The sequence below is a fragment of the Sus scrofa genome, chromosome 13, assembly GCF_054392235.1.
Source record: "Sus scrofa isolate SSC_HxYL_T2T_F1_AM1 chromosome 13, Sscrofa_HxYL_maternal_Yorkshire_Landrace_v2.0, whole genome shotgun sequence".
NCBI lineage: Eukaryota > Metazoa > Chordata > Mammalia > Artiodactyla > Suidae > Sus > Sus scrofa.
The window spans coordinates 111,396,428-111,411,639 of NC_139395.1; the positions used below are offsets into that span (position 1 = coordinate 111,396,428).

The following is a 15,212-nucleotide window of genomic DNA, read 5'->3' on the forward strand; positions in this document are numbered from 1 at the left end:
AGCAATCTTGGGTAGCCTTTCTGATAGTTATATCAGACTTGCAAAGTACCTATTCTCCAACATTTCATGTGGGGACCGGGAAAGGAGAGGGGCTGGCATACTGCTACTTACCAGAATGAAGAAGATGAATGACAATGCCTTGCTGGATAAATACGTTAGGTAAATTCAAATCCATAACAGAAATAGAAGCACAGACATCGTGCTCTCATAAATGTCAACAGTACAACACAAAGATCTGGAAAGCCTGAATTTAGTCACTTTACAAAGACTCTGCTCCCCAAACTAAGGAATATATATATATTTTTTCTTTCAGGGGTCCCTGACTCAAAGGAGAAAAAGAATAATAAAGGGCCAGAAGGAGAGGTTAAAATGAACTTAATTTGGTTACCATTGATTATTTTAAAAAGTCACATTAAAGTGAAACGTGGCTAATTTAAAATTTAAGAGAATAAAGGCAAAGCTTTATTCAGTATGTCCAATAATGGGAACGTTTTAAATTCTACTTCAGTTCCTGTATGGGTAATAATGGGATAGGGAAAAAGGACTAGAAAAAAAAAGTATTAGAAAAGAAATCTGGACAGAGAGTGAGGGAAACAGACCAACTGAGAGCCAAGAAAAAAAAAACACACATCGACAATGGGATGAAATATATTAGATTTAACTCTTAAAAAAGACCTGTGTTATAATGCCCTATTCACAACTATTCATCTGTGCTGTGGTCTTCAGGAATAAAACTTTCACTGCTAATCCTTTTTTTTCTTTCTTTCTTTTTTTTTTTTTTAATATTTTGCCATGCCTGTGGAAGTTCCCAGGCTAGGGATTGAACCTGTGCCACTGAGCCACAGCAGTAACAATGCCACATTCTTAACCTACTGCACCTTAAGGGAACTTCTCACTGCTAGTCTTTAACAAGGGATATTATTCACAATTTATCAATTCTCTTTATCCTTCAAATTCTTACTAGGCTCACCACTGCTCAATAGAACGTTCTTTGATGCTGAGAACGTTCTATGTATGTACTGTGTTACGTGGCACCAACATATGACTACTGAGCACTTGAAATGTGGCTAGTACAATAAAGGAATGGAATTTGAAATTTTAATTAATTTTAGCCAAATTAAATAGTCACATGTGGCTATCTTATTAGTGTAAAGGTCTAAGGGACATTTACAATAGAAGGAAAACTGGTCTCAAGACCAATATGGAGATGAATAAACACAGGTGAAATGAGATCATACAATAATGAATTACAGCCTTGCAGCTGGATCTTCTCTCATCCTTAAAATGTTTTCTTATATACACAAAGAACTCAATAAACATTATTAATACTAATAAACATACTATAGCCAGACTAGCTTCAGAAGAGTGATGGTACTTTAGGTGTGTAATTCCTAGTCCAGATAAAGCACACAATGGATCTGGATGAACTGTTTTTTGTATGTGTGTGCTCTATATCTAAACCCCCATTGTTACAAAATGAGAACAATCCTACCTTTATTGTCCCTCAAAGAAACATACTAAGGATGAACAGCTCCGAAAGTTCTTTGCCTTTCTCATAAACTTGCTGTTCTTCACCACTTCATTGGCTGTCTCTCTCCAAGACTTTTAGTACTTGGATGAACAAGCTTTATTATTTTATTTTACTTTAATTTTATTATTTTTTCTTTTTACAGCCACACCTGTAGCATATGGAAGTTAGGGGTTGAATCGGAGCTGTAGCTGCCAGCCTACAGCACAGCCATAGCAATGCAGGATCTGAGCTGCATCTGTCCTATGGTGGAACTGTCTGCCATTTACACCACCACTTATGGCAATGCCGGATCCTTAACCTACTGATCAAGGCCAGGGATCAAACCACATCCTCACGGACAGTATATCGGGTTCTCAACCTCCTGAGCCACAACGGGAACTCTGGAAGAAGGCTTTTAGAAGTGTTCAGTACTCCGTGCTGTCATTTTCATTAATAGCTATCAATGAGCAGTTTGACTACTGTTCCAGCACTGCTCTGCATCATTTGATCACTTTTCTACATCACAGGTTTAACTTTCTTTGTATTTATTCAGCCTTACTTCATTCAATAGTAGTGAGTTTCTTTCCCTGCTAGCGAACTGTAAATGTTTTATTTCTTGAGTTAGACTTAGTGAAATCCTCAAAAAGGAGAGATCCTGGCCATTAATGAATTGCCTGCAAATCATACCAGTGGCTACCCCTGCCTGAGTTAGTCACTGAGCATCACCACAGCCTGGTAGGCAGTGCTTGTTGCCTAGTAAGCCATCAATAAACACTTTCTTTTGAATGAAGGAAGGAGAGTAAGTCACGTTTAAGGATGGGCAGCCTTTTATAAGTAAACGAATTGTGGACTAGGGGTCTCAAGATATCTTTTGAACTAAGCTTTTCATCTTGACTACTCTTGAACAAGGAAGACAATTTTACTTATACTTTCCCAATCAACTAGCCCTTCCTGTAACGACTAAGACCAGAGCTTCCCTTTACACCTGTGACTTATACAGGCATCTCCACCCCCTCAGCTCAGGAACAATTGCTCCCTGCTGTGTCCACCAAAAGGGCCCTAGAGCCAGGGGTGAGACCTATTTCGGCCTTCACCGTAGCCAGCGTTTCTCCGACCCGCCGCAGGGCTGGGGACATCTCTTTACATCTACGACTCCAGCACACCCTCCCCCGCTTAGCCTTTCGCACGCCTTGCCTCTCTCTTACAACAGCCAGCGTAATACCAGCCCTTCCTCAGACCCCCGCCAGAAGAATTCCCGCTTCCGCCAGGGGCTTCGGTCCCGCGCTGGCGCTGGGGAACCGGGCTTCCGCGTTGGCGAGGGACGTAGGCTGTGACGTCATCGCGCCCTGACGTCAGGCTGATGCACAGCCGTCTCCAGGGAGACCGGGAAAGCTGTTTCGTACCCCGCGGAATCGAAGTCTAGGTGAGAAACAGTGAATGGCTTCCTTGAGCCCCGGGATGACCCGGTCCCCCGGGCGCAGTTCCGGAGCGGAGGCGTGCTGGCTCGCGGAGAGAGGGCCGGAAAACCGAGCTGTGGCGACGTGCGCAGAGGATGGGCTCCGTGCCTCGCTCTGACCCCCGCCACGGCCCTGTCTGTCTCCAGGAGCCCCGCCCTCTTCTCCGCTGGACTGCGCCGCTCCGCCTCACCCTTGACCCTCCTCCTCCTTCTGTTCCTATCATCACAGGTCCCGAGGGAGCGGGGTTAGAAAGGGACAGATTTCAAAACCCTTGCGGACATTTTGGCTGGACTTACAGTTGGTTTCTATTTGGAAAATCCCTCCCCTTCAGAAAAGTCTTAGGAAGTGAACTCCCGCTTCACCTGACCCTGATTGTGCTCATCTGTAGGTGATTCCCACCAAGGGAATATTTTAGGGAAGGGCCCGAAAGCTGAATGTGAGTTAATGGCCCAACGTGACAATGGTGTCAGGAAGGTAATGGAAGTGAACCGTCGAGGACGTGGCTGTATTTTTGACATCTTCCTCGTGATCCTTTTAAGAGACCAGGTTCGCAAATATCTAGTGGCTGCTGCCAGTTATCACCGCACCTCTTGTCTAAGGGCCGCTTACAAAGTGTGTAATATGAAAGAATAAAAGGGTCTCATTTGATAAAAACTGCAAGAATAATGTTAGAGTAGATTAAAATATTTTAAATTCCCCTTTTGCCAGAAGGGTAAGAGACCTCTCCCCTCCCTTCCTTAGGAAACCTCTTATTTGTGAATGCTTTCTCTATTTCTTTACTATGTATGCCAGTCTTTTAAAGACCCCCCCCCCTTTTTTTTCTCTGTAGGACCCAGGAGCCATTTCTTTAAAATGTAAACATTAAGGAAGATAGGGCACCTAGTTTCATATCACCTTGAGAGTTTAGTGCTTCTAATAGTTACCTGCTTTTTCATAGAGATATGTTTTCCTTAGAGCAATTAGCTGGTGGCTATTTCGATTACCAGGTGAATTGAAAACTATGAAAGAGAGTGTAGCAGCTGTGTTGAGGACAAGTTATCACTTATCTTGAGAACATGTATGCAATGGGTTGTATCTGCTTGGCTGTATAAAAAGAATGAGATTGCCTTCTGTCTTTGTAATCTCATTAGCAGATTAACTGTGATGTGCATCACAGTCTAGTTAAAGGTTTTTTCAGTAATAAAATTGTTTTCTTTCTGCATCATGGGAAGATTCTCTGGATTGGCAGAATATTTTAATTTTTTCTCAATAATCAGACCTACCAATTCTTCTCCCTTGGTATACTAAGCCTGCAAAATTGGGACAGACTTAAAATGATGGTACTAAATAAAAACTGTTCACTGTTCCTTGTTTATACTGTCACTAGATCTGTGCTCTCAAATAAATTTATGCATGGAATTTTAAAAGGAGATTTAGTTGGTAATTTTAGGAAAAATTCTGCTCCCAATAGAGTTTAATTAGGATGATGCCATATTATTTTACTGATGGTGAGCCCGTTGTAGAATGGCAGAATTGAGAATAATGAGCTTTCTGTGAATAATGAGCTCTTGCCACATCACTGTAAGAGTCTGCCAAACATCAGATTATTATGTACTTGGCCTTGTGGGCCTCTGTTAACTATGTCAGTTGACTTTACACCACCACCCCCGCCCTCCCCCACCTGCCCTGCCAGTGGTTAACTCCAGTTAACCTCCTTCCCCCACCCCAAACACGCACACGATGTATTACATTTACATGGGAAAACAGCCCATTAGTTGTTTTAAACAGCTCATTAAAACATGGAGCTTTGGACTAACACGGGATGAGGAATCCTCTCTTCCACCAATACTTGTACAATTAAAAAAAAAAAAACAAACCTACATCTACAGCAATTTTTGTTAACTACAATTTCTCTGGTACCTTGCTTTGTGTCTGGGGTTACTATCCCTCTCCAGTCTCTCTTTGTTAAAATCCTTTCCTGATCAAAAGCAAACCACCTGAGGAAGCCTTCACCAATTCCCCACTTGCATCAGAAAGACATTTTTTCTTTCCTGAACTTCCAAATAGTCTCTTGTCTACAACTCCTGGCCCTTGGCTGTCATTTCCTGCTATGGAATTGTGCACTGTCTCATCTTATTCTGCTGTCACCCTTTACCCTTCGCTCCTTAGATATATAAATATCTCTCATTCATGAAACTGGACTGTCTAGTCTTTCTCCATATTTGGGAAAGATTAAAAAAAGTAACTCAAAGCGCTCATTCATTCATCTTGTGTGGTTTTATGAAAGTAGTGGTAGTTTTATATTGAATTGTTTTATTAGAAAGTGAAATTGATTAAAAGGAAAACATCTGCATAAAAATGATATAATGTCCATCTTAATTGGCACTTGGCTTCTCATGCTGTGACAGCTCTTCTGTTCAGTGCCTGCATATCATATTGAATCTGATAACTAAATATTTTTCTCCTGTACATCATCATTTAAGCGGGCATTCATGTCACAGTTGCTTTTAGATATTTTTTCTAGCAGCTTTTCAGGAAGAAAGGTTTTTTTAAAAATGGAATAAATGAGTCTGTTTAAAATTTTGTGATCCTAATTCTGTATTTGCAAAACAAATAACTAGTAGTAAACCACCACAGAAATTACAATTAGACTGTAAAGTTCCACAGAAAGAAAGATTTCTAATTCAGTAGTCTCTCTCTATAGGTCTCTCCTATCCTACTGGCCTAATAACTAACTGAGAAAACCCCCATTGTACCTTTTAACATTGAGTTGATGAAACAAACATCTGTTGAAACAGTTATCACCATTGATCCCCAAACACTCCCAGGAATTTATCTCTTTGAATTTTCTTCACATTGTTTTAATTCTGACTATTGCCATCAATGTTTTTAGATTATTTTACTTCAGCACTCCCTCAGTGTATTTTGGGAAATTATGGATCGTCACGTGCCCATGCATGCATTACCTGAAGAAATACAAAAGGTATGAATATTATGTTATTATAGCACAACATTCAGAGATTTTAAAAGATAATTCCAAAACCTGGGAGAATGAATTCAGAGGTTTTATTTTTTTTTAGGGGATCTGCAGTGAATTGGTGGAGTGGGGAAGATAGCAATCCTAACAGTCAAAATTATAGAATTTGACTCAGTACAAAAAGTGTTTGACCTGTGAAAAAAGACATATATAATTCTGTTGCTCAAACTCGACCTCTGTCCATGGCTGCTAAATAGAGGCATGGAGACAGTTTTGGGTGCAGGAGAAAGAAATAGGTTTATTGCTTTGCCAGGCAAAGGAAGCCACAGCAGGCTAATGTCCTAAAGACTGTGCCCTTCTTTGGGAGAGATTTAGGAGGTGGTCCTATAGTTTTGGGAGAAGAAAATAAGGTCACAGATAAGGATCAGGGTAGGTGCAAGCTTTCATTCTTCTTCCAAGTTAGTGTTTAGTGGCCCTGGGACTGGTTCTGGTGGTCCTCCTTTCTGGAATGAAGAATGTTTCATAACAACTTTCATTTGTTGGGGGTTTAGTCCTGCAGAAGAACTCAAAGATATTGTTATATATATTCCTGGAGGAGAAACCAGGACCCTGCCTCAAGGCTGCAATATTATTACTTGACTGGTCCTCTTTGTCTCTGTCTCCACTCCTTTCCCTGATTAGCAACTGTTTGAACCTGCCCTTTGGAACTGAGGGAAGGTCATGGAGGCTGAATGAGGTCTATTTCCTAAAGACTAGGAATAAGGGATACAGAAAGGCTTTTGTGCCCAGGAGCCCCACAGGGCCCTGCTTGGTTTCAGTTCTAGCACAGTGTTTGACCAGGTGTTTGTGGAGCCCTTGTGAGAAGAGGGCTTCAGCAATGGTCGCATACTATTTTTAGATATTTTTCTAGCAGCTTTTCAGAAAAAAAAAAAAAAAAAACATCTGGATCTATTTAAATTTTTTTTTTTTTTTTCTTTTCCCACTCTGAGCCATATGGAGTTCCCCAGCCAGGGATCAGATCTGAGCCATAGTTTCAGCCACAGCTGGGCAACACCATCCTTTAACCCACTGTGCTGGGCTGGGGAATGGAACCCCAGTCCTGGTGCTTGAAGAAATGATGCTGATCCCCTTGTGCTAAGGGGCACTCTGTTTAAAATTTTAAGTGATCCTTATTCCATAATTGCAAACAAACAATCGGTAGTAAATCACTATATAAATTATAATTATTTTGTAACATTTTATGATGCAGAATTTTCAGTGTGTCTCTGTAAGGGTCTATTTCATTTTCACCTTAATTCTTATTACTCACCATGCACCAGGCACTCACTCTTTTAAAGCCCTTTAGTATGCATCAACTTATTTAATCTGGTTAACAATCAATTCTTTTTCATAGCTGCTACTACTCTTCTCCCTGTTAGTTCATTTCTGTCCTCAGGGAAAAGCATTTCTCTCATATTTAGTTTGGCAACACGTACATTGTTAGCAGCATAACTTTAAAACTATCTCTTTGAAACTGATCAACAAATTATGATTTAAAACCTCAAAACTTAACTATCATTAATCATTCAGTTTTTAAAGTAAATCTACAGTCAACTCCTACTTAACCACCGGTCCATTAGATTTTAATTAAAAATTGCATTCAGCTCTCAGATATGCTTTTATCCTTTGTGCATGTTGTTTGGGGCTGCCTGTTAGCATTAATCATGCCATTGATTTAACTTGATGCTTACTGCCATGCCATTTCCTTTAGACTTAACATAAACTGCAATCTATCTGGAACTGGAAGGGAAGGCCAGTTACCAGAAAAGACCCTTTAAACCATTGCATTTAGTTCATTTCACCTTTTAAGTTAGGTGTAAGGGAGAGTAAGCTCTCTCCCTCAGAGAGAGCTCAGTTATGCTGTGCTTACCTGAGAAGAGGTATCTACATATGTTTGAAGACATGGAATGTCCTCCTCCTTCCTCAACTGTGTTCCTTCCATAAACTATGCTAGAGATTAAAGGAAACAAAACAATCTGCAAGATGCAATTTCCCTACTCAGATACCAATCCCCTGTCAATAAGCAGATATATAATGACATAAAAAAAAAACCCTCTAAAAGACACCATTAGATATATATAAGATAGTATGTTCTCTGAGAGTGGAGCAGGTGGGGAGAGAAATCCCTGAGTATTAGGTTGGTCAAGGGAGGGTCTTTATGCTGGAGGTAAAACTGGAATTGGCCCTTGAAGGCAGGCATTTCTAGAAACAGACAGGGAATAGGATACTCTGAGCCAAGGGAACCAGATCTAACTGGGAGAAAAAACTGGCCAAGTTAGAGAATGTTTAACAATGTCAATGTTTCAAATGCAAGAAAGAGTATGTATTTATTTTAGTGGAGATTTTATGAGTTGAATGTGGGTTTTTGTTCATGTTTAAGGTACTTTAGGAGTAAATTGTTTAAAAATGCCAAAACCAAACATCTTATAAATACAGTTTTCGGAGTTCCCGTTGTGGTTAAGGAATCCAACTAGGAACCATGGGGTTGCGGGTTCGATCCCTGGCCTTGCTCAGTGGGTTAAGGATTTGGCATTGCCTTAAGCTGTGGTGCAGGTCGCAGACACGGCTCGGATCCCGAGTTGATGTGGCTCTGGCATAGGCCGGAGGCTACAGCTCTGATTCGACCCCTAGCCTGGGAACCTCCATATGCCGTGGGAGCGGCCCAAGAAATGGCAAAAAAGACAAAATAAATAAATAAATAAATAAATACAGTTTTCTTCTCAAAGCAGGAGCGGCCCAAGAAATGGCAAAAAAGACAAAATAAATAAATAAATAATTAAATAAATACAGTTTTCTTCTCAAAGCTTGAATGGCAGGCAGCTATCCATGAAGTACAGAGAGGTGGAGAGGCCAGGAGCAGCTCAGCTGTCTAAGGCCCTGGACAAGTAAGAGGATTGTAGCCTTTGGCCTGCAGAATGTTTAGAGCACAAAGTGCATCTTTACACTTTTTCAGACCTAAGTTAGGTGCATTTATACAACAAGTAGTTATCAAGTGCCTATAATGTGCCAGACACTGTTTTGTGTATTTGATTTTAAGACAACCAAAAATGTACACATGCATCTTGGTCTAAAGATGTCAGTTACTTGTTTTCTATACCTTCTTACCTGTATTTGATTCCTCTAGATGGTACATAATGTAACTTGTTGGATTGTTTAGTGATCGGGCAGAATATCTATTTAGTCAGCTTGCATAATCATTCTATACATAATTATGTTAAATAAATTATATAGCTTATAATAATAATAGGAGTACTTCACATTAGAACCATTATTTCATTACTTATTTTTCATAATGGCTTGGGAATTATACTACATTTCTTTTTTATTTTGGCCACCCTGCGGCCGTGGATCAGATCTGAGCCACAGCCGTGAACTGAGCCACAGCTGTGGCAACACTGGATCCTTAACCCACTGTGCTGAGCCAGGGGATCAAACCCATGTCCCAACACTCCCAAGCCACTGCTGATCCCATTGCGCCACAGGAGGAGCTCCTGTTACATTTTATTGGATAAAAATGGACATAGGAGGGTGGATTGGTATATAATGACAGAGCAGAGAGTCTTTAAAAGGCTTTTTTTTTTTTTTTCCTTATTCTTCTGTTTACTTTTTGTGTTAGTTTTTATGCTGGCTCTTTTTCTAGGAATCCCCTGCTGCATTTCCTTTTTTTCCGTGTATAGTCAAGAAAGGTTTGAGTAGAAATCAGGGAAGAGAAGGTGAGGGGAGCCTTTCCTATTCATTTCTTTCTGTAATTTTCTGTATGATATAGAAGGGGGATGGTTGATGAATTGCATAAAAGGTAAGTGATAAAGGAAATGAAAATGGCTGTACTATTAATGGCAAAATAGGTAGCAGTAGAAAGAGTTACAAGAAAAAAATAAATGTGGGGAGATGGCCACTGAAGGGAAAATGTGGAGAAGCATGCTGATGACAATAAGCCCTAGTTATCTAATCAGGCAATCACCCATTGCCTGATTAGAAAGCAAAAGATTGTTAAATCATCTCCCTCTGGTCTCATCTTCTTAGGGAATCTTAGGAAAGAAAGAATAAGATAATCTTTTGACTACCGCTCCCAGATCTTTTTGCTTTTTCTTGCAATTTCTGACTGAGCATAAAACATGTTTCAGACTTCCATCTCCTCAAGTGGCAGAAAATGTAAAACAGGCCCGTGGGCTAGATGGCAAGACTGCATCTTCCCCTCTGCTGCTAGACTCTACAGTTTACTTACGTTATGTTCTTAGGTCGTATCTCTAAATCTGCTCTCTAGACTGAGCTGTCTCCTACCAACCTATCTCTCTGACCTCCGATAAGCAGCAGCTTTGTTTGTTTAAATTTTCATCCAGCATTCTGAAAGCAGAATGCACTTGTAATGATAGTACAGTTCTGTGTTTAGGATTTGATTGCCACAACTTAAAACTAAAACAACACTTACAGATCAGTAAAGTAATAGTTCTATATCTCTTTCCCTCCTAAATGCCCACCAATTTTATGGACATGTGGACTCCTCCTTTTAGTAAAAAAGCAATGATTAATTTTCTTTTTTGCTGTTTTTTGCTAGAGAACATACACAGAAGTCAGAATAACCTCAACAAATCAGTGGAAAAGTCTGTTATTTTGCAAAAGTAAAACTGATCTCTTGTTTTTTTAAATGGTGACAAAATGAGCACTTGTAATAGGGTTTTAGCTTCAGGAGATATTTATTACCACAGGACACAAAGTAAAATAAAGAGACCAGAGTTGTTTATTTTACAAAACAGAAGTGGCAGTGCAAGGGCTGGAGAGCACACTGTTCTTTCTGGGATAACAATCCCTTTCCCTACCAGTAACAGCTCATTTTGTCCTGTTTCAGTAAAGTAATTTTAGTACTTTGGAACTTTGAAATTTATTCAGAATAACAGTTTTATATTTCCAAGCACAAATTGTCAGTGCCAGAAAAAATAAACTTAATTTTCCAGGTCATTTTGGGCCAGTGTGGCTAGGGTCAAATTTTGTGTTAAAGTAGAGAAAAAAGAAAAAGAAAAATCGTCATAGAAACGTTAGCGCTAGTATCCTGGGAAAGAAGTGGTATATGTATGTGTGTATGGGTATGTGTGTTGTGTTTTTAAGTAATTGTAATTTTTAAAGTAATAACAAAAGAGATGGGAAACTAAAATTTTTGGGGGGACTCATCACTTAATATTGTGATCCACGATAGTACTTCACTAGGGAAAACAGGTTTTTTTTTTTCAGTTATTATGAATATTAAAAAATATGCATTTGTTGTTTTGTAGTCCAGAATACTTTTGCAGGCGGATCATAGAGTTTACTAAGGTGAGGTTTTCTGGAAAAATAGGTGTTGGGGGAAATATACTTTGGAAGCATACTTAGATAAACCTAGGTGTGTCATGTATAGTTTAGGTATGAAGCCAACATTTTCAAAAATTGCTCAATAAAATTTCTTTATGGATTTCTCTGGTATTTTAGCCCCAGGTTTATTTATTTTTATATTTTATTATTTTTAAATCAAACTTTTTATTTTATTCATATGCAGTTTGTGAGAAGTGATACCAAGAAATCTCATGTACCCTTTCCCCTGCTTTCCCCAGTGGTAACATCTGGTGAAACTATACTGCAATATCACAACCAGCATATGAACACTGATACAGTTAAAATGGTTCTGTCACAACAAAGACTCCTCCTGTTGCCCTTATATAAATAGCTACATTCACCTTAACTCCTCCTTTCACACACCTCCACTCCACTCTGCCCCCCAATTCATGTCCCTGGCAACCATTAATCTGGTCTCCAATAATTTTGTCATTTCAAGAATGTTATAAAAATGGAATCATGCGATATACAGTGTTTGGTATTTTTTTTTCCATTCAGTGTAATTCTCTGTAGCTTTGTTCAGGTTGTGTCATGTATCTGCACTTTTTTTCCCCTTTTTTATTGCTGAGTATCATTCTGTGGTATGAATGTGCTACAGTTTGCTTTACCTGTTGAAGAACATCTGAATTTTTTCTAGTTTGGGGGTATTATGTATAAAGCTCCTACAAATATTAGTGTATAGGTTTTTATGTCAACATGTTTTTATTTTCCTGGAATAAATGCCTGAGTACAATTGCTAGGTTGTTTGGTAGATGCATGTTTAGTTTTCTAAAACACTGACAAACCTTTCCAGAGGGCTATAGCATTTTACATCCTCACCAGCAGTGTACGAGTGATCCAGTTTCTCTGTATTTTCAGCATTTGATCTTGTCATTAGATTTTATTTATTTCTGTTTTTTTTATTACTCAAATGAATTTATCACATCTGTAGTTGTATAATGATCATAACAATCCAATTTCACAGGATTTCCATCCCACAACCCAAGCACATCCCCCCACCCCCCAAACTGTCTCCTCCAGAGACCATAAGTTTTTCAATGCCTGTGAGTCAGCGTCTGTTCTGAAAAGAAGTTCAGTCTGTCCTTTTTTCAGATTCCACATGTCAGTGAAAGCATTTGATGTTGGTGTCTCAATGTCTGACTGACTTAACTTAGCATGATAATTTCTAGGAACATCCATGTTGCTAAAAATGCCATTATTTCTTTCCTTTTAATGCCTGAGTAATATTCCATTGTGTATGTGTACCCCCTCGTCTTGATCCACTCCTCTGTCGATGGACATTTAGGTTGTTTCCATGTCTTGGCTAATGCAAATAGTGCTGCAATGAACATTGGAGTACATGTGTCTTTTCAAGTCATGGTTTTCTCTGGATAGATGCCCAGGAGTGGGATTGCTGGATCAAATGGTAGTTCTATTCTAGGGAATCTCCGTCCTGCTTTCCACAGTGGTTGCACCAATTTACAATCCCACCAACAGTGTACTAGGGTTCCTTTTTCTCTACATCCTCCCCAGCACTTATTGTTGGTAGACTTTTTGATGCTGACCATTCTGGCTGGTGTAAGGTGGTACCTCATAGTGGTTTTGATTTGCATTTCTCTAATAATGAGTGATGTTGAACATCTTTTCATGTGTTTTTTGGCCATCCATATGTCTTCTTTGGGTAACTCTCTGTTTAGATCTTCTGCCCATTTTTTGATGGGGTTTGTTTTTTTGGTATGGAGCTGCAGAAGTTGTTTATAAATTTTGGAGATTAATCCCTTGTCAGTTGAATCACTTGCAAAGATTTTCTCCTATTCTGTGGGTTGTCTTTTCGTGTTGTTTAGGGTTTCCTTTGCTGTGCAGAAACTTTTAAGTTTAATGAAGTCCCATTTGTTTATTTTTATTTTTACTGTCAGTACTCTAAGAGGTGGATCTGAGAAGATGTTGCTGTTGTTTATGTCAGAGAGTGTTTGGCCTGTGTTTTCCTCTAAGAGTTTTATAGTGTCTAGTCGTATATCTAGGTCTTTAATCCATTTTGAGTTTATTTTTGTGTATGGTGTTAGGGAGTGTTCTAATTTCATTCTTTTCCATGTGGCTGTGCCATTAGATTTTAAAACCTTTTTTTATTGACATATAGCAACTGATGTACAAAATTATGTTTCAGGTGTACAGCATAGTGTTTTACAATTTTTAAAGGTTATACTTCATTTATAATTATTAAACAATATTGGCTAAATTCCTTGTGCTGTAAGATATAGTCTCGTAGCTTATTTACTTTATACACAGTAGTTTGTACCTCTTAATCTCCTATCCCTGTCTTCTCCACTGGTAACTACTAGCTTGTTCTCTTTATCTGTGAGTCTGTTTTCTTTTTAGTATATTCACTAGTTGATTTTGTTTCTTAGATTCCACATATAAGTGATATCATACAGTATTTGTCTTTGACTTATTTCACTTAGTATAATACCCTCTAAGTACATCTGTGTTGTTGAAAATGGCAAAATTTCATTCTTTTTTTTTTTGTCTTTTTGCCTTTTCTTGCCACACTCCCACAGCATATGGAGGTTCCCAGGCTAGGGGTTGAATCGGAGCTGTAGCCGCCGGCCTATGCCAGAGCCACAGCAACATGGGATCCAAGCTGCGTCTGTGACCTACACCATAGCTCACGGCAATGCTGGATCCTTAACCCACTGAGAGAGGCCAGGGATCGAACCCGCAACGTCACGGTTCCTAGTCGAATTCGTTAACCACTGTGCCACAATGGGAACTCCAAAATTTCATTCTTTTTAATGGCTGAGTAGTATTCCATTATATACCACATCTTTATCTTTTCATCTGTTGATGAACACTTAGGTTGCTTCCAAATTTTTGCGGTTGTAAATAATGCTTCTGTGAACATTGGCATGCATGTATCTTTTTGAATTAGTGTTTTCATTTTTTTCATTTATATACACTGTAGTGGAATTGCTGGGTCCTATGGTAGTTTTATTTTTAGCTTTTTTTGAGAAACCTCCATGATGTCTTCCATGGTAGCTGCACAAATTTACATTCCCACCAGCAGTTATGAGGGTTCTTTCTTTTCTGCATCCTTGCCCACATTTGTTGTTTATGTTCTTTTTGATGACAGCTATTCTGACAGATGTGAGATGATTATCTCTTTGTGGTTTTAATTTGTATTTCTTTGAGGATTAACAGTGTTGAACATCTTTTCATGTGTCCATTGGCCATCTCTGCATATTCTTTGGAGAAAGGTTTATTCAGGTCTTCTGTCCATTTTTAAATTCAGTTGTTTGTCTTTTTGATGTTGAGTTGTATGATCTATTTATATTTTGGTTATTAACCCCTTATCAATCGTATCATTTTGAAAATATTTTCTCTCACTTCATAGGTTGCCTTTTAGTTTTGTCAAAGGTTTCCTTTGCTATGCAAAGTAAGTTTTATTAGGTTCCATCTGTTTACTTTTGCTTTTTTTCTTCTTCTTTGGGAGAAAGATCCAAAAAAAGTATTGCTATGATTTATGTCAGCGTTCCATCTATGTTTTCTTTTAGAATTTTTGTGGTTTCCAGTCTTACATTTAGGTCTTTGATCCACTTTGAATTTATTTTTGTATGTGATGTTAAAAAATGTTCTGATTTCATTCTTTTACATGTAGCTGTCCACTTTTCTCAGCATCCCTTATTGAAATGACTGTCTTTTCTCCATTTTATATTCTTGTCTCCTTTGTTATAGGTTGATTGACCACAGGTGCATGAGTTTAAGGGCTCTCTATTATGCTTCATTGATTTACGTATCTGTTTTGGTGCCAGCACCATACTGTTTTGATTACTGTATCTTTGTATTATAGTCTGAAGTCAGCAAATGTGATACCTCCAGCTCTGTTCTTCTTTCTCAACATTGTTCTGGCTAT

At 38.8% G+C, this 15,212-nt stretch overlaps 1 protein-coding gene across 12 annotated transcripts in view; it reads left to right on the forward strand.

Moving 5' to 3' along the window:
* Window positions 1-2,864: 2,864 nt before the first annotated feature.
* The window catches only part of LEKR1 (leucine, glutamate and lysine rich 1), a 307,061-nt gene continuing 294,713 nt past the window's right edge, over window positions 2,865-15,212 (forward strand). For 10 of the 12 annotated variants that reach the window (XR_014822590.1, XR_014822589.1, XR_014822591.1 and 7 more), the window contains exons 1-2: window positions 2,865-2,933; window positions 5,840-5,929. Coding sequence is in view for 2 of the 12 variants with exons in the window: in XM_021069707.2 (XP_020925366.2) it covers window positions 5,882-5,929 (48 nt within the window). In the remaining 10 variants the exon portion in view is untranslated. The remainder of the gene's footprint in view (window positions 2,934-5,839; window positions 5,930-15,212) is intronic. The other 2 variants (XM_084987473.1, XM_084987477.1) reach the window with 1 other exon arrangement.